This window comes from Elaeis guineensis, chromosome 16 (genome assembly GCF_000442705.2).
Source record: "Elaeis guineensis isolate ETL-2024a chromosome 16, EG11, whole genome shotgun sequence".
Taxonomy (NCBI): Eukaryota; Viridiplantae; Streptophyta; class Magnoliopsida; order Arecales; family Arecaceae; genus Elaeis; species Elaeis guineensis.
In genome coordinates this window covers 44,354,957-44,374,993 of record NC_026008.2, presented here as the reverse complement: position 1 = coordinate 44,374,993, position 20,037 = coordinate 44,354,957, and the positions used below count along the sequence as shown (strand labels likewise).

The following is a 20,037-nucleotide window of genomic DNA, read 5'->3' as shown; positions in this document are numbered from 1 at the left end:
TAACCCCTAGAAAATGTGACTATTGCAGATTTGTTGGATGTATGTAGCTGAATGACTCCGTTGAATTTGAACTCGGCCATGAGGCGTGATGAGACCAGATAAAATTCAGATACAAAAATTACAGCTAACACCCCTACAAGCAATAATGCTTTTGTCCGACTTGAACTCAAAAGTGCTTGGTGCTCTGGAATTAGTTCAAATTTTAATAATGCTCATACATACCCCCGTTAATGCCAATAGTACAATAAGTATTTGGTGCATGTATCTTCTCATATTTAAAGTGATGCTCGCAATTTGCATGGAGAGTATTAATACCCAATCAGTGCATTTTAGTAATAAATTTATATAAAGCATAAGTAGCGCAGCTTGGCCTCTCTTGTAAAACAATAAATGCAAGGGTTTATAAGATGTCATCAAGCAATGGTGTTGGTCGCGTGTTGGCATAGAAAAAAGGGGCTATATCCAGGTTCCTTGATGACGAGGGATTAAACGTCTAGACTTTTCAATAAAGATCTTTTTTTGGGTAAAGTTCAATAAAAATTTTTGAAAAAATAAATTTTAAGCAGAATTGGCAAAGTAAGCACCCGTGCATCGATCAAATTGTTGAAGGCACTTTGCCACATGGTATTTGGGGGAAATCTTTCCACCATGCAGAGGTTGTGATTATCCTTTATTTTTTTTTTTTAATCTTTTTCTTTTGTCAAGAGCAAAGATATTGAAAATCTGTTGCAAAATTGCTAATAGTCATGCTAGGGTAGGCTTGAAATTCCTTTTGATCGGTTGGGAATGGACAAGTTGATGATCATCTAAAACATATGAACATGATGCTACAAAGGAGCAAGTAATATTTAAAAGAATATCTCCCATAACCTAACAGAAAGTGATGATATAATATTTTTGTTTAAAAAATTGAAATTTTGCAAATCACTACATGATGCGGTTATGATCAGCTCTGGAATCATATCATGTTCTTGTAATAGCATGACTGCTCATGATCTCCCTTCTCTTGTGACCTCTAAGATGGTTATCGATGAAGGAAACGCTAAGCTTAGAATAAATAATTATATGATCTTTAAGATACGATATTTCTCATGAACTAGCTAGTACTTCGGATTCGTGATGCTCGCGACGGAAGCATAGACGCTATCCCCCTTTTAGTTCATACAATTCCTCTTATCCCGCCTCTTCGCAGGTATGCCCCTCAGCATTGCATTCTTGTTAAATGAGAGGTCATGAGTCCTCTATGGATGAATATTGTCATGCTCCCACTTTTTACGTATTCCATGAGTTATGAAACATCAGCTTAATTGTTCACCTAGTTGGGTTCTCTTATGCATCCATATTAAAATGAGAGAAGGGGTCATAAACTCTGTAAAGTGAATTGGTTTAGGAAAAAGGGCAAGAGAGTAGTAATTTTGGAGTGTTAATGATATGCCTCCAAATTGACCATAACTAATATGACAAACCGATCAATGAGAGCTTGCTACGAAACCTCCAAACAATTAGTCAAAATCCGCTATAAAGCTGATCCTAAAGGCATGCAAGGAGCCCCTCAAAATTTAAACCCTTCTCCCAACGAATGGCAGCTTTGCTACGATTGTGAATGGTTTTCATAATCGTGTGATAAACGAGCGAGATGCATGGGCAAAACTCTTGCATGTGATCTTCAGGACTTGTAATCAGTTATAAAAAATGATTGATTTGTGTGCCCAAATTCCTTAACGACGAGTATTGACCCTCGTCTGTATAAATCACTTCTAGATGGTTCTTTAAGTAATGACTCTCGAGCTCTTTTATGCCGTTCTGCTGTAATTTCGTTGCTCGTACAACACCTTCATCGTTCACTAATTTATCTAATTTAGGCATTAGAATATCCTCGTTGAATACTCTCCAACAAGGGATTTTCTCCGTCTTTGTTGTTTTAGTTCGAATCCAATGATGCTAGAACGAAGGTCCAAGCACAATCTCTACTATCTAACATCATTTGGGGAGTGATCGATATTGAAGCCATCACTACTCAAAGTACAGCGGACACTATATCACCATCTCAAAGACATATCACGATCTTCATCCGACCTTTATAATTGGAACAGCCAACCAGCCAAGTACACCCAACCAACACGGCATCCTGCATTCTTAATATTGCGTAGCAGAGAGCTGTTAGCCTTAGCCTTACAAAGCGGGCGAGAGTCCCACCAGTGACGCGAGACATCTTGCCACCCCAAACCGTGAGTGAGAAGGCGTCCTTTCGGTGTGTTACTCTCGCCAACTCTAATTTTTCTTCTTATTTTCATTTTTTTTTTTCTGGTGCTTTGTATTCTGGACCTCTGGCCGCCGATTACGACCAGGTTCGTGCCGTTCTATGTGTCAAACCTTGTTTGCACCTCCAAGTCGTTCACTCGCTAGTCAGTTTGACAGCAAATTAGAAGCCACCACACATCCCCGTTGTTGTCGGTTAAGCTTCACGTGAACGCGGCAAATTATACCATTTGGCTCCTGCAGCGGGTGGGAGTCACGTAAGCCGCCCAACCTTTTTGCGAGAAGTTTCACCGGTCTCAATCAAGACCTGCCACAAACCACGCCAAGGAACGCACCCAAGTCGCGGATAGCGTTACACCGAATCTGCCGTCCGTCTTGTGTCATCAACGAACTATGGACGGACCAGATGCATTCTCGCATAGAAATAAATATACGCAAGCGCCGGCCGAATGAGTGCTTCTTCCACGTGACACGTGTGCGAAGAAAGGAAGATATTGTTAGGAAATGGTAATTTGAAGAGCTATTTGCTATAAAGAGCGGAGCATGCTCCCCTTTCCGATCCCTCGAACCCTTCGATCGGGGTATCTCTTTCCTGTTTCTCTCTGGAGAAAAGAGGAATATAGTATTTTAATTTATTAGATCGGAATAAAGGCAAACCCTAAATAAAAGCCCTAGCTCCTCTATTCCCTTACAGAACCAAACCCTTTCGCCGCATCTCCAAAAACCGCCGTCCGATCCGGATCCCGCCAATTTAATTCCTCGCGTTTTTTTGTGAGTAATTTCGTTTTAGATTTTTAATTTTCCTGATCGATCCGGGATTTTTGGAGCGTTTTTTAAGGATCTTTCTTGGATTTTCTTTAACCAGAAAAATGGTGTCGGACGCGAGCAAGAAGAAGGCGGCGGCGAAGAAGGCGGCGGCGGCGGCGAAGAGGGGAGGGAAAGCTCCAGCGACGTCGTCGTCTAAGGCCGCCGTCCAGGCGCAGAATGGAGTGGACAAGGTCGCGGATGGCGTTGGATCCCTCCGGATATCCGATCGGACGTGCACCGGAGTCCTTGCCTCTCATCCCCTCTCAAGAGATATCCATGTAAGTTGCTACTCTCTTGGACGATTTTTTTTTAAAAAAATAAATTATTTAGAAGTTTCGGAATCCGAATCTTGTCTACCAAAGGATGAAAATTTAGGCGAACTTTGCAGTTCCAGAATTCTGATTTTAATGCTTTAGCGAGGTCAGAGAATCGGTAATATTAGGTTTGGATCTCTATCTTGAGTTGAGTTCTAAGTTGGAACGGCAAAATGCTCATATTCCTTTGTAGCTCTAAAACTGTTGTCCTTGTGTTCGAATGGTAATTCTGTTTCATTGCGGACACTGATAGCATGAGGTTCCTATCATAGGTCATGTTGGTAAGAACGGTAAAAAAAAATTCTGCTAACCCTGTTTCATTGTTTACACTGATAGTATGACGTTCCTATCATATGTGATGTTGGTGAAGAACGGGAAAAAAATTCTGCTTATTTATCTTACTTTGTTTGCTGCCTTAAGTGAACAGCGGTGTATGTTGAAAATGACTTTTGTTCTCTATGGGACACTTAATTAGTGTGCCAATGATAAAATAAGCTAGCTAGTATGAGAGAAAAACACTAACTTTGGGTACAATTTTAGTTGTTGATGGTGATGATGTACCTTCAATTTGATTTGGGCAAAATACTTAAAAAACCGAGATTCAGTGATTGGAAATCTTTTGTCATCGGTAGTTTGATGCAGAAACCCCTTGCTATTACAAATTAAACCTCCTACTTATTTTGTGTGTGGACCATGTTTTGAATTTTGAAACTTGTTTTGTTATCTGATCTGGAGAATTATGCTAGGACCGAACAGTGATCTGGGAACTCATAATCTAGTGGGTAATAGTTCTTTTGTTTGTTACTATTTTTGTGTACTATGAACTACTTCCTCTGTTTCTTCCTAACATAGGCTTAAGCATGTTGAGGTGAATGAGGTAAATCTTTTGCTTTTCATTTTCTTTTCACTCTAAGCTACATTGTATGTTGTATAGTGCTATTATAAACGGATGCTTTTTATGAAATATTACTTTTCATATGCTCATTACTGATTGTAGAAAAAAAATGCTGGAGGAATTTTTACAATTGGAAAACTGGTGGCATGGGCGTCTATTTATCATAAGCATTGGCTTAAGCATTAGGGGCCATCTTCATTTTATTTTTTTGTTTCATGTAGAATATGATATTTCTCTCTTTTAGGAAAAACAAAGCTCATGGGGATTATTTTTGCCATCTTCATTTTATTTTTTTTGTTTCATGTAGAATGTGATATTTCTCTCTTTTAGGAAAAAAAAGCTCATAGGGATTATTTTTCTTCTTAGTTGCATAAAGCAGCAGCACTTATCAACTACATGTGACATGTTTGAAGCTTTAGAAGCATCTGTATGACAGCTCACTTAACTCAGCAGAAACATGAGACGGACTCAAGATTCCTCACTTGTTAATGGATACCTTAAAGAGCTGATCTTTAATTTACTTGACAGTGTCCAAGCAGAGAAACCTTTCTGAAAGGTGCCTTTTTGCTTAAGATAGGGGTTTAGCTCCGTCTTCTTTCATCTTGGCATGTTTCTTCTACTTGAACAGACCCACTTTTTGAGTTGGCTTCAAGCAACTTTAACTTCTCTCTAATTTAATGGGAACTTATATTTGTTCTTTTTTTGTGTGTTTTTTGCTGCTCAATATAAGCAGGTATCTCTGTAAAAATTATTAACTGTTTTAATCCTGTTTTGGACAACCAATTGGTTAGTATTCATGTTGTGGTACTCTATATTTTTATCTTTGCATTCTCATAAAGGTTCATGGTTCATGATGAGTAATTTGCTGCTTACATCTCTCTGGATTTTTATTATTTTGATGTTTCTCTGCAAATTGTGCACATTTCAGATAGAGTCTCTATCATTGACATTTCATGGACATGACCTTATAGTAGATTCTGAACTGGAGCTTAATTATGGAAGGTATGTCCATATATCATATCAACTTTTTCATACAAATAAACTGGACCACACATTCTTATGTCAATCTTGTGCTAAATATTTGTTTCCTTCAGACGTTATGGTCTGCTCGGATTGAATGGCTGTGGGAAGTCTACTCTCCTTTCATCAATAGGTTACAGGGAGCTTCCAATTCCTGAACACATGGATATCTACCACCTTACCCGGGAGATTGAAGCTTCAGACATGTCTGCACTTCAGGCTGTCATTAACTGTGATGAAGAAAGGCTAAGGCTGGAGAAAGAAGCTGAAATCTTGGCATCTCAGGTGTGGTTTTAAGACACATCTAAGCATTAGAATCAGAAGTATTTTTATTTTTGATGTTCTTTGAAATAATTTTCCGATGTGAAAACATTATTAGGATGATGGTGGTGGAGAAGCTTTGGATCGCGTCTACGAGCGCTTAGAAGCAATTGATGCCTCAACTGCTGAGAAGCGTGCTGCTGAAATTTTGTATGGGCTTGGTTTCAATAAACAAATGCAAGCAAAGAAAACTCGAGACTTCTCTGGTGGGTGGCGTATGAGGATTGCGCTAGCACGAGCACTGTTTATGAACCCAACCATCCTTTTACTTGATGAGCCCACAAATCATCTTGGTAAAGTTTCTACTCATTGGATCTAAATGTCAGCAAATAGCATAATACTCTGTTTGTCATATATAGCATTACCTTTAAGAATTTATCCACGTTATGTGGAGTTTTGGGTGTAGAAGTGCAAAGTTGGCAGGGAAAGTCAATCTGACTAATAAGGTAGCCAGCTCTCTACCCGAAAGTTGGATTGGATTAGGGTGCTTCAGAGGTCAGGTGGGGCCTTCGGCCAACAAGACTGGGCTGTAGCTACTGTGCTTAAGGGGCTGATGGCCAATGAATATTTTTGGAAACTGTTAGGCAATCATGTCCTCTTTTGGTGAAAAGAGGAAAAACATTTAATGACCATATGGGAGTGGAAACCATGTTTTGTACAATGCTCCACTACAAGATAAACTATCAAAATTGTTTATTAAACATAATAATGGGATGTAAAGTTTAATTGTCAAGGTACGATTTTTAAGGAATTCCGACCACCCTGTCATAGCCAGCTGGCTCCTCTCTCTGGGAGGCTTACTTTTGGGAGAGCTCCACAATTCAAATCCTGTTGGTGGACGCTATGGCCATATTGCTCAAAAAATTGTCATGTATGGATTGTGATCTGTGATGCGTAATTATATATGTTATTCATGTGAAAGTTAATTCATTATCAACTTGGGCTGTGTTGAAGTTCTCAATTGTGTTAATTTAGCTCAGATTATCAAGCCATCGACCCTTATCTGGCTTAAACTCAACCCATGTAAGCTATACATACATACAGTCAATCAACCTTGTCCATGGTGCACCTCTAGTTGGGTAGACATACGGTTGGTCATCCAAGACCATGGGGTACATAGGTTGGTGGTGCTGAGCAGAGGTTATTCAGGCATTATCAATATCCTAGATGAAGCTCAAATGAACTTGTGGCATAACATGTGCCTTTTAAATGAACCTAGCCCATGCTACATAGTACATGCCGAACTTTTCACTTTGTCCTGGTCGATTTAGGCAGGGACTGTGCTTTTTGGACAAATTGGAGTGACCTAATTTTTTTGATATGATAATTATAGTGCACTGGTTGGCAAAAAGTATCCATGCTCAGGGTGCTTGTTTTTCTTTATGAAGGGAGAACTGTGGATAACTACTTGAAGTTGATATGAATTTAATCTTTTAATAGGTTGGCTTTGGAAAATGCTGAATGCCACAAACTTTTTTGTCTCTGCCATAATATGATTCTCAAGCAACCTGAATTATGGGGAAGGCCAAGCTTTGTCCCATCAGTATGTGCTTGCTTATGAAGCGCAACTAAATTAAGGCTCTGCCTCAAAAGATCTAGCAAGAATTTTGACTGCTTGTTAGCCTATGCTTGGGCAAATTCTATGTTTGGCAATGCCTTAAGCATTGAATTCATTCAGAACTTTAAATTTGATGTGTAATTATTTAGAGTATCGTATGTTCTACGATATAAATCCTTTAGTAGTTCTACTTTATATTAGCAAAAGGCTTAACATGGAAACATAACTAACTTGTAAAAGTGCTCCATGCTGTTTTCTTTTTCCTTTTTTTCCTTTTTTTGTTCTCATGGAGCCTATTATTTGTTTTGTGTACATGGAAATCTTTTAAGCTCAGATTTGTTTCTTGTTTTGTCTGTGTGGCAGATCTTGAAGCATGTGTGTGGCTTGAAGAGACACTAAAAAAGTTTGATCGTATCCTTGTCGTAGTCTCGCACTCTCAGGATTTTCTTAATGGTGTCTGTACCAACATCATCCACATGCAGAACAGGAAACTTAAGCTCTACACTGGCAACTATGACCAGTATGTCCAGACCCGAGAAGAGCTGGAAGAAAACCAGATGAAGCAGTACAAGTGGGAGCAGGAGCAGATTGCTTCCATGAAAGAGTATATTGCTCGTTTCGGTCATGGTTCTGCTAAGCTGGCCCGCCAAGCCCAGAGCAAGGAGAAAACCCTTGCTAAGATGGAGCGTGGTGGGCTTACTGAAAAGGTGGTTAAGGACAAGGTACTAGTCTTCCGCTTCACAGATGTGGGTAAACTTCCTCCACCAGTACTGCAGTTTGTGGAAGTCACCTTCGGGTACACCCCTGACAACCTCATCTACAAGAACCTTGATTTTGGGGTGGATCTTGATTCGAGGATAGCATTAGTGGGACCTAATGGAGCAGGGAAGAGCACGTTGCTCAAGCTGATGACTGGTGACCTTGTTCCACTGGATGGTATGGTAAGGCGTCACAATCATCTCAGGATTGCCCAGTTCCATCAGCATCTGGCGGAGAAGCTTGAGTTGGAGATGTCGGCGCTCCAGTTCATGATGAAGGAATACCCAGGGAACGAGGAGGAGAGGATGAGGGCTGCAATAGGTAAGTTTGGATTGTCTGGAAAAGCCCAGGTGATGCCTATGAAGAACTTGTCAGATGGACAGAGGAGCCGGGTGATCTTTGCTTGGTTGGCCTGGAGGCAGCCACACCTGCTGCTGCTGGATGAGCCAACAAACCATCTGGATATTGAAACTATTGACTCCTTGGCAGAAGCGCTGAATGAGTGGGATGGCGGATTAGTTTTGGTGAGTCATGACTTCAGGCTGATCAACCAGGTGGCTCAGGAGATCTGGGTGTGTGAAAATCAGACAGTGACTCGGTGGGAGGGCGACATCATGGACTTTAAAGAGCATCTGAGGAGCAGGGCTGGGTTGCCTGAGTGAGTTATGAAAGGAAGTAGAAATATCTCAAATTTATCATTGAGCTTATATTGTTAATTGCTATATTCGTAATATTGACAGTAGTTATTACATTTGACTGAGAGGAAGTAGAAATATCACAAATTTATCATTGAGCTTATATTGTTAATTGCTATATTTGTAATATTGGCGGTAGTTATTACTTTTGACTGCCTTCTGTTTTTCATTCAATGATCTTAGGCAGCCTATTAAGGCCTGAACAAGCCTCTGCCAGCGCGAGTAATGCTTTCTCCTCTGAAGATGATTTACCTCTTTAGCCTTCATATATACTATTTTTTTTTTTTCTGAATTTCTTACTTGCTAAATTCACCAAAATACAATTAAAATAAGAGTATTGAAAATCTGCAAGTCAGCATGTTTATCTGGTTCCATCAGAGTGTAAGTTTGGCCGGGATAGATAATACATGAAATCTAAGATTGAGTTTGTGACTGATTATGGAAAGGGAATCTACTTGCAGATAGAGGCGAAATGCATTTAAGGTTGGGATTGGTGTTATATCGATGGGAAATTGGAACATGTTTCCTTGGTTAGCAGCCAGAGGACTGAGGTTATGCATCTGGCTGTGATTAATGAAAAAGGTAAATGGCGAGGGTTATAAATCAAACATGATATAACCAGGGCCAAATGTGTTCATTTGGTGCTGGTTTGATGCGAGGGAGAAAAAGTGTGGGAGAAAGGGAGTCAAATGGGGACAGACTGTAAGTTTGTGTTGGGTGTGGGAGGTAGGGGTGAAATGAACGTTGCTTCCAAAACATGAATTGGAAAAAAAAAAGACCCTAAGCGGGTAGATTTTGGGGATCTTTTTGTTTTTTTTTTTTTTGAAAGAAAATGATCTTTAAAATTCTACCAACCAGTTTGGAGGAATTTCCACAAGTTATTATTTTTTTTCTTTGAAATTATTCTGGTCTATAGATAACCATGGAAGTCAAAAATGCATCCAGTCACTTTGCTTTTCTCCTCTGCCATCACCCTCAAACCGAATGATGAATAACAAGTTTGTCTTGGATGCTTTTCTTGGTCTATAGATAACCATGGAAGTCAAAAATGCATCCAGTCACTTTGCTTTTCTCCTCTGCCATCACCCTCAAACCGAATGATGAATAACAAGTTTGTCTTGGATGCTTTTCTGTTACCGAAATAATACAATTTACAAATTTCATCACACTGGTTGATCAGTCTGAGGTTCTTCCCTGATGTAACTTGATGTTTTCTGTACAGGGTTTAGAATTGTACATTCATATTATGGTTCCAAGCATATTATTACGGTAAGATTTGACACTGTATCAACCAAACAGTAACTTTTTGCATGCCGCCTCAACAACTTATAACAATAAATCAGGAGTTGATTACTGCTGCTTTGTTGCTTTTCTACAAGCGCCAAGACGGAGAGGCAAGCTACATCCTTATACGACGTTTTCCAGATCATTAAGTACATGTAATGTGTGGAATTAGCCTTGCTCTTCAATGTCTTGAGAAAAACACCAACAATAGCTTTTGCATGTAGGTTGAACCACCACTTTAAGCCTCCATATTCTGGCGCATGAGCTCTAGAAGGCTTCCAGCTTTCCTTTTGGCACGACTGGTTCCTGTCCCAGTGAGCTCCTTCAATGCCTCTTCCGCACCTGATTCCCTTGCAGCTCTCAGTTGCTGTGCATCACCAGTACATAGCGACCATAACACTGCAGCAGCATTCTCACGGTTTCGAGAAGATCCAGATTTCACCATCTCCACCAAGACAGGAATGGGGTTTGACTGTGCAATTGCCAGCTTGCCATCTGGATGGCCTGCAAGTATTGCCACTATTGCAAGTGCCTCATCCACCATACCTCCGCCGGGATCTACTAATAGCCTCATCAGGTGTTCCACAATCCCAGCTTTCACAGCCTTCACCTTGTTACCCTGGTAGATACACAAATTAAAGATTGCAGTTGCCGCATCTTTCTTGCCTCTTGGGCTACCTCGGCGTAGCAGATCAACAAGTGCAGGTATTGCGCCAGCTGCCCCAATTATCACCTTGTTTTCATCTACAACTGATAAACTGAAAAGGGTAGCTGCAGCATTTTCCTTTGCCTCCATGCTCCCATTTTGCAGCACACCTACTATCCTCGGTATTGCATGGGCATTCACAATATTGTCCTTGTTGCTATCATTGATTGAGAGGTTGAGGAGTGCTGTAACTGCATGCTCCTGTGTTCTAGGATCCGAAGACGATAGGAGTTCCACAAGGAATGGAATTGCACCTGCTTCAGCAATGCATACTCTATTGTTTGCATTTCTTTTTGCAAGCAGCCGCAGTTCGCCTGCAGCTGCCCTCTGCTCGTCCTGATTCCCACTTTTTAATTTCTGCAGTAGTGAGTTTATACCAGCACGATCGCAATCCGAGTGACGTCCCGGCTTCTTGTCTCGGCAATTCCCTTGCTTGTTTGGCAGATCAATGCCGTTGGCATCACACCATTGCGCAATGAGGCTTCTCAGGACAAAATTAGGGGTAAGAGCAGTGTTAGACAGGTTTTGCTGTGTCTTGGGGCAAGTTCTGTGTCCAGCATCAAGCCATTTCTGGATGCAAGACCTCTCATAGGTCTGTGCCAAGCAGAAAGATACAAATAACTTATACAAGACTATTTAAAAAAAAAAAAAGAAAAAAAAGATCATGTTCTTATAAGATTTTGATAATTATTACCTGCCCTGTGGAGACAATGACAGGGTCCTTCATCAGCTCGAGGGAAATTGGGCACCGAAAATCATCTGGAATGATAGGAGATCTGTGATTCACAGAGCTTGTATTATTTTTGACAGTATCAGAAGTTGGATTTTCCACGACTACACAATCTTTAAGCTTCTTCAGCAAGGATGACATTTCGTCCACGCATTCCTCAGGCTCTCCACCACTAGAAATTACCATTTCATGTAAAGCAACCGATTCCTTCTTCATCTCATTTATCGTGCTGAGTTGCAACTTCCCTGAAATTCTTCTAAGGATAATAGGGTCACAGTGCTTTTCAGCAAGTGCCCAATTCAAGTCGCTGAGAAGTTGTAGATCGGGCGAGTCAATTTTTCCTTTTGCTCTTCGAAGCTGGGCATGCACAAGTTCAATCTGGAAAATTTTAAAAAGTTAGTATTCAGCCATAATTCTTAATCAAATTACCAAATACATACCATATGAATGTAGCTGAAAAGTATACTAGCAGAAAAAATGTGGGACACATGCATGGATGATGGTGGGGACAAGTCAAAGAAAGGAATATGGCATATGGGATCTTTTGACATTCGAGAAAACCACATATCTGTGCATATAACTTTCACATGTACACATTGGCTTGCTTGGGTGGGGTGGGGTGGGGATGGATGGAGATGTTGTGTTGTGTCTTACCAATCTTTTCTTGTTGCCAGTTGTTCTTTTAGACTCAATGGCTCGCAAGTCTATCCGGCTGTATTAGCCCTCTTCAACAAAATGAATCAAAACAGTCAAAAGAGAAGGGAAAGCTTCATTTATTTATATTTGCGTTCGATTGCTCAACTAAACCCAAATTGGACCACCACAAAAGGACAAGAAAAAGGCAGTGATTGGATGTGCAAAGTTCTTGTCCTTGCTGAAATACAAAAGGGCAACATCTATTGTGGCTATCCATATCTATAGTCTGCTGCTAGTGCAGGTACAATAGTTATTATTCATGCCATCAGCTATGTGATAGAAGAAATTGACTTTCAAAACATTGCATATAATATGCATGTAATAACTATATAATTTTTTTTTCTCATTTTCCATCCAACTTATCCAAGCAATATTTTTTCAGAATAAGTGAGGCACAGGAAACATGGAGGGAGGGACATGTCATGGCAGTGAGGAATCAGCTTTTTTAAAAAAAAAAAAAAAAATCTTTTCTTGAGGAAAGAGGAGGCAGCAACACAAAATGCATGTGATTAATAAAACTAGACACATTTTCATAAGAGTATTGGTGCTCCAGATATGTATGGTTTGTGCCCATGAATTCACTTACAATTGGTGTGCATAGCACAGTCATTTGGAATGATAGTTGCTCCAATGGATGCACATACAATGGAAAAATTGAATGTATGATTTCAAACGATTTTTTTAATAGATATAAGCATATAAATACCAATATGAACGAACTAAATTCATATTTAGGTTGCATGATCAAATTCTTGCAGGATACACCATAAACATAAATATAAGACAGGTTCTAATGAAATATAGATATTTTGATAGGATCAAGCCTTTTTTTTTTTTTTTGGATGTTACCTGCTCTTTAACTTCTTCAGATATGTCAAGCTTGTCATAGGATACTTCACTTAGAGCCTTCTCAATATGTTCGGTCACCTCTAGAAATTGATGTACAAATTTTTCCCTTTGTAGAGCCTGGTGCACAATAAATTATTGGTTTAGAGATATCCAAACAAGAGAAATGAATGTAAAGTTCATGACATTGTCATTCTTTCAGGCTAGCAGACACAGGGAGCCACCTTTTTTATCTATATTGTAATACTATGGCTGCTGTTCTTCTAAGTTCAGTTTAACAAAAACAGGGTGCCTAATGTTGTATTAATGTTAGCATGCCAGCAATTGATAAAAAAATTCTACAAAGACCGACCATCCTGGACATTGTCCCCCTCCCCTTCAAATTGATGTATATAGTTGCAAACATGCATACATACACATATGAATGCATGCATGCATGCATAGATACATACATGTACATACACCTACATACACACATGCATGCATGCATATGTATCTATATTATGCATATGTCTGTATATGTATACATATACCGATATAGGTACATACATACTCCCAAAATTATTGGCTTTGGTCACGAAAATCACGTATCTGAACTTTACGAAGCATTCTTTTTTATCCTATCCACCATCATCAATAGCTTCCAATTTGGATAATTCAAGTCAGCTACACTCAATTATCATCTCTTTCCTAATAGAAATTTAGCATAATTCAAGCAACGCCCTCTCGATCTCTATGGTTCAAGATTCTAAAGGTGACTCTTTTAAGCCCCCAACATGAAAAGAAGAAGCAGCAGAAACGGAATTACAAGCAATAGGGGGTACCTGATAGAGCTTGCTCCCATCGTTGACGGAGACGAGGAGCTCCTTGGCGTCCACCAAGGCGCCGTGGAGCGAGGCGAGGGCTTGGGCCTGGAATTCTCCAAGGGAGCCGCCACCGCCGTCCCTCAGCTCGTCGAAGAGCGGGCTGAGGAGCTTCACCCGCCTGGCGAGATCGCAGCAGAGCCTCCTCAACGGCCCCCGGCTCTCCGGCAGCCCCGCTACCTCCGCCACCGCCCTCGACACGGTTTCCACGGCCGCGTTCCCGCCGAGGCCGCCCCCGGTTTCCGGCTCCTCCTCGTCGGTCGTCGGTCCCATCGAGACGATCGGACAATTGGTGATCGAATTCGATTTGTTTGGGTGAAAATGGATTGGTTTTGACGCCGGAGAATAAAATAACAGACAGGACGAGAGAACAGGTAGAACAGAATGGAGAAGCGAACCGGAGCGAGAATTTTATAACAGCGAAAAGTAGAGAAATAAAATAATTAATGATAATAATCTTAATTATTTTAATTATTATTATTATTATAATATTAAAATTTTGATCAAAGTATTTTATCCAACTTTTTCTATCTCCATCTCATCCACCCATTGGAATATGGATAAAATCAAAATAAAAATAAATAAATTGAAAAAACCATGGCCGCTTATCCTGTGTGACAAGTCTCGTAAGTTCTTCCCACCCTATCCATCATTTGAAAAATAATTCATGATATTTTGAGATATGTGCTCATCGAAAAGCTTTACCGGTCTTATCCATCAAATCTTCCACATCATATATATCATCTAAAGATAATTATAATATTTTAAGATATGTGCTCATCAAAAGATTTTGACGGTTCTATATTGTCCTTCTCATCCTATCTATTATTTGAAAAAAAAAAATATCATACTATAAAATATCAAAATTTTAATCTTAATTTTTATCTATATTACAAAAAATCTATATATCATAATCAGCTAATTTTGTAAAATGGTAATCAAACATTATTATTAAATAAAATTTTAATAGATATTTTTTTAAAATATTTTATTACAATTTATTTGGATAAAAAATTTACGTATCGAAACAATATCCTTATCGTTATTATTATTATTATTATTATTATTATTATTATTATTATTATTATTATTATTATTATTATTATTATTATTATTATTAAAAAGTCGAGGTCATTTTCGGACAGGTTGGAGGTTAGACATTTTCCAACTTGGAACGAAGACGCTCGGAAGCCACACCAACCGCTCCTGCCCGTGCAAACTTTGTCAAACAGAGCTGCTGGAATAAAAAAATCGCGGCTTACCGAGCCACCCATTTTTGGTCTAAAGTTCAGCTTGATAGAGACATGTCCAAAATTCTAATTTGCAATTTTAATTAAATCAAAGTATCAGCAGATTAGACATCCAATTAACTAAGCATTTGTATTTATTAGAAATTTAAGAGCCTTACGTCATTATCAATATTTTAAACTCAGAAATCCCTATCTAAGTTGGTTGAGTTCGAGTTTGGTTGTCATGTGAGCTCACTTTGAACGTAGTCTTGGCGTCATTGAGGTGGCATCCCAACGGAATGAATTTTTATCTTCAAAGTCGTGACTCAGATTGGAATCACGATAAATACCAAATTGTGATTAAATATCACATCACAAAAGATATCAGATTGTGATTAAATATTAGGAGTACATTACCTAAATAATTTTAAAAAAAATTATTTAACAAAATAATATAATTTTTAATTTATTATAAAAATAATATAAATCCATAAAATACCATTTGAAATAACATTTTATAGCCGCCACATCACCCCCCTCTCTCCTCTACGTGGACGATAAAAAAAAAAAATTAAAGTCGCTATTTGAAATAGCATTTTTTAAAAATGTCATTTGAAATCGTGTTTTCAAAAAAACCATTTCAAACGACGGCTTTAATTATTTACTTCCAAAAAAAAATTATAATTTCAAATTTAGAAAAAAATAAAAATTTTCATTTTGATTTAAATAAAAATCACCATTTCAAATTACTTTCTCTAATTCAAATTAATTTTTTTTCAAAATATCTAAAAAAATAAATCTAAAAAATAAAAAAATTAAAATTAAAATTTTAAATTTTTAAAAAATAAAAATTTTAATTTTAATTTAAATAAAAATTACCATTCCAATTTATTATCCTCATTTCAAATTAATTTTTTAAACAAAATATGTCAAAAAATAAAAAAATAAAAACACCATAAAAAAAGAAAAAATTTGAAAAAAATAAAAATTTTAATTTTAATTTAAAAAAATAAAAATTTTAATTTTAATTCAAATAAAAATCACTATTTCAAATTAGTATCCCTATTTCAAATTAATTTTTTTAAAAAAAATTCAAAATAAGAAAAATACCTTAAAAAACTAGAAAACAAAAAACAACATAAAAAAAGAAAAGAATCAGAAAAAAATAAAAATTATATTTCTAAATTTTGAAAAAAATAAAAATTTTAATTTTAATTCAAATAAAAAATACCATTTCAAATTAAATTTTTTAAAAAATATCTAAAAAAAGAGAAAAAATACCTAAAAAAATAAAAAAAAACACCATAAAAATAGAAAAAAAGTAAAAAAATAAAAAATATAATTTTAATTTTTAATTATAACAAATTATAATTTATATTTGAATTCAAAAAAAATCATTGTTTCAAATTATTTTTTTTATTTCAAATTAATTTTGTTAATAAAATATCTCAAAAAAGAGAAAAAGTACCTCAAAAAAATTAAAAAAATAAAAAATACCATAAAAAATTAAAAAATTTATAATTATAATTTAAATTTTAAAAAAAATAAAACTTTTAATTCTAAGATAGATGAGACACATGAGACTTTGTGTATCCATGTCCACAAAGCATAATATCCGATCACTTAACATTTTCAAAAATGAGCTTAAATATCAAAAAAATAAAAAAAATATAAATTTTAAATTTTAAAATTAAAAAAATGAGAAAAAATTTGAAAAAAGTAAAAATTATAATTTAAAATTTTTTAAAAAATAAAAATTTTAATTTTAATTTAAATAAAAATCATCATTTCAAATTATTAACCTCATTTCAAATTAATTTTTTTTAAAAAATATCTCAAAAAAAGAAAAAATACCTCAAAAAATTAAAAAATACCATAAAAAAATGGCAAAAAATGGTAAAAAATAAAAAATATAATTTAAAATTTTAAAAATATAAAAATTTTAATTTTAATTCAAATATATATTCAAAAAAACTAAAAAAAATAAAAAATACCATAGAAAATGGTGTTTTTAAAAATGCCATCTCTCATGGCGTTTTCCCAGGTTAAGACCCAAAAAAAATAAAAAGGAAAAAAAATCAGATCTTCCCTCCTCCGACGTCTTCCTTCTCCTCTTCGGCGGTATGGCGGCACAGCGGTGAGCTCCGGCAGCGACGGTGAGCTCCCTTTTATCTCTTTCCTCTTCCTCTCTCTCTCCCTCTTCTCTCCTTTTCCTTGGCCCACCGACGACAGCCGGCCGGCGGTGGACCTGCGCCCCCCATGTCGTTGGCCTGCCGGTGGGCCGGCGACGGCCGCCCAGCCCCTCCCCTTCCCTTGGCCGGTCGCTCCATCCCCTTGCTCGGCCGCCCCTCGCCGCACCCTTCCCCCTTGCTCGGCCGACGGCGGCCGACGACGGCCGGCCGAAGGCGTGTCGACGGCTGCCCCCCTGTGGTGGTGCCACACGCCACCCCCCATCCATATCCTTGGCCAGGCGGCGGGCAGGCGGTGGCCGCCCCCTCCCCACCCGCCCCCCCTCGTTGGCCCTCTCCCCTCGTCGGTAGACGGCGGTCGGCTGGCAGTGGCCCCCCGACGGTTGCCCTGTGGTGGCCGACTGGCGGTGGCCCCCCAGCGGCGGCCCACAGTGGCGGCCCCTCGCGGTCCTGCGGCGACCCCGCACGGTCCTGCGGCGGCCCCACGCGGCCCTACTGCAGCCGATTGGCAGCCCCCCAACGGTGGGCCCCAATGGCGGCCCCACGCGGCCCTGCTGCGGCCCTCGATGGTGGCCGACTTGAGGCGCCGCACCGCAGTCGTCGCGCCCCCCCAACCCCCCTTTCCTTGGCCCGGTGCGGCCCTGCGGCAGTTGGTCGGCAACGGCCCTGCAGCAGCCGATCGACGGTGGCCCCCCGACGATGGCCCCGTGCGCCCCCCGACCTCCTATTTCAGTTTTTTTATTTTTTATTTATCTTATTATTTTTTATTTTTTTATCTCATTAGATTCAGATTTGATTTAAAATTCGATTCGATCCTAATTTAAAAATTTTAAAATATATTATATTTCATGGAACCGTAGACCCATCAGTTGACCAAGGTAGGATATTCTACGGTATCCATATAAAATATATATTTGATTATATATTTTTGTACGGACACCGTAAAATATATATATTGGTCAATTGATTGTCCAGTTTGGACAGTTTGAAAATTGTATTTAATTCTGTAGGTAATTACATTATTCGAACGATATGCAGAGGGCTCGAAAAAAATTTCGAATAGTATTTTTTTTTAGTTCTCCTCATATATTTTTAACTGTGTAAGGAGAACTAAGGAGAAATACTGTCGAAATTTTTTTCGGTCCCTATTGCGTATCGTTTGATTAATGTAATTAACTTATAGAATTAATGCAATTCTCGAATGGGATAGGACCTATCCGTACCTATTTGTTGATGATATGATATATTTGTCATGTAAATCTTTTGAAATGATAAAATAATTACTAATACTAAATTTTTTGATTTTGATTTTGTCATAGATTTCTCTGAAAAAATTATCAATACTCGGATTCGTGTACATTGTATTATGATGGTACGATACAGAATGATGAAACAGGTGTGTAGTACAGTCATCCTGCAAATTAGATGATTAGAGTATCTTCATCATTATCATGTTAAGAATTATTGGACCATTTATATAGCAGTATTCCTGTAGACAAAGAGAAATATGAAATAAAATTGAAATAGAGATCTCCTAATCTGTCGGAACAGTTAATGCAAAGCAAGTATATCTTAGTTCCAATTGATGACGATGAAGATATCGAAGAAATGTTGAGCTTTCCTTTGAAATATTCAGAATGTCAATTTTTAGAAATATATATGGAAAAGAAAAATATACCGAGCTTTAGATACTATAGTTAGCTTTTAACCCAAACAGACAATACTGTTAGGCCTTCCTTGCTTTTCGTAACTCCTATGGTGCAAACCGACAGTGTTGAGGCCATATTTGCATAACAATATTCTACTATTGACGATCCTAGTTGTCCAATTATTCAAAATCCTATAATGACTTCTCCTTTGTCTTCTGCTATGGTAACTTCTCCTTTGGTAGAAGTAGTAATAAGTGTGGGAGACGATACTCATATAGGAAATGATGACTGGGTAGGTGGTGAAATAAATTCTGATAATCTAGGCTTTGAGTCAGATGAAAACGAAGATAAAAATGATTGGATGGATGAGGACAGTAGCAGTCAAAATGATGATGGTGAAGATGAGGATGATGATGAAGATGTTCAGCCTAATATTAATGTGGGAGAACCTCAACCTCATTTGCACGAACCTCTATAATTTTTTAATGATATAAATTTAGATGATGGTGGTTGTATTAGTGCTGGTCGAAGATTGAACTCTGACTATCAGTTTTGGGACTCCTCGATGACTGAATTTTCTAAAAGTCTAATGTTTGAGAGTAAAGATTATGTAAGAAGAGCTGTTGATTTTTATCACATTGTGAAGCATCGGATATACAATGTAGTTTAGTCGCATTCAAAGTTATGGTCCGTACGATACGCATCATCAGATAATGTTCAAAATTGTAAATAGAGACTTCGTACTGCATTGTTGAAAAAATATGGATATTTTCAAATCACAAAATATGAAGGTCCTCACACTTATTTGTTTACGGGATTGAGTCGAGACTACAAACATATCAGTGGAAAGATGATTGGTATACTAGTCTGACATATTGTTGAGAAAGATCTCAGTGTTAGAGTTGAAGCTATTGTGGCAACCGTTAATGATCAATTTCAATATATAGTGTCATATAGGAAAGCATGGTGTGGAAAGCAGAAGGCATTGGTTGATATTAATGGAGAATGGAAGCCGTCTTATGCTAAATTACTCTATTATATGGCTGTACTTCAACATGTAAATCTCGATACAGTTGTTTTATGAAAATTTTTTCAAACTACGAATTTCAAAGTTCGAATTTTAAATTATATTTTTTGGGCTTTCAAACCATCTATCCAGGATTTTAGGCACTGCCGTCCTGTAATCAGCATTGATGGTACACACTTGTATAGAAAGT

The 20,037-nt window shown here is 37.9% G+C and overlaps 2 protein-coding genes across 2 annotated transcripts; one reads left to right on the top strand and one right to left on the bottom strand.

Moving 5' to 3' along the window:
• The first annotated feature begins 2,800 nt into the window (after positions 1–2,800).
• On the top strand, positions 2,801–8,731 carry LOC105059117 (ABC transporter F family member 1). Its single transcript, XM_029268670.2, has 6 exons — positions 2,801–3,030; positions 3,125–3,344; positions 5,204–5,277; positions 5,370–5,580; positions 5,675–5,909; positions 7,538–8,731. The coding sequence occupies exons 2-6, from the start codon at positions 3,129–3,131 to the stop codon at positions 8,593–8,595; spliced, it is 1,794 nt and encodes a 597-aa protein (XP_029124503.1). The 5' UTR covers positions 2,801–3,030; positions 3,125–3,128; the 3' UTR covers positions 8,596–8,731.
• A 995-nt stretch (positions 8,732–9,726) lies between these two features.
• On the bottom strand, positions 9,727–14,141 carry LOC105059116 (U-box domain-containing protein 12). Its single transcript, XM_010942330.4, has 4 exons — positions 13,715–14,141; positions 12,894–13,010; positions 11,313–11,726; positions 9,727–11,212 (listed from the first exon to the last, which is right to left on the bottom strand). Exons 1-4 carry the CDS (start codon positions 14,024–14,026, stop codon positions 10,151–10,153), a joined length of 1,905 nt encoding a protein of 634 aa, XP_010940632.1. The 5' UTR covers positions 14,027–14,141; the 3' UTR covers positions 9,727–10,150.
• Between the last annotated feature and the right edge of the window lie 5,896 nt (positions 14,142–20,037).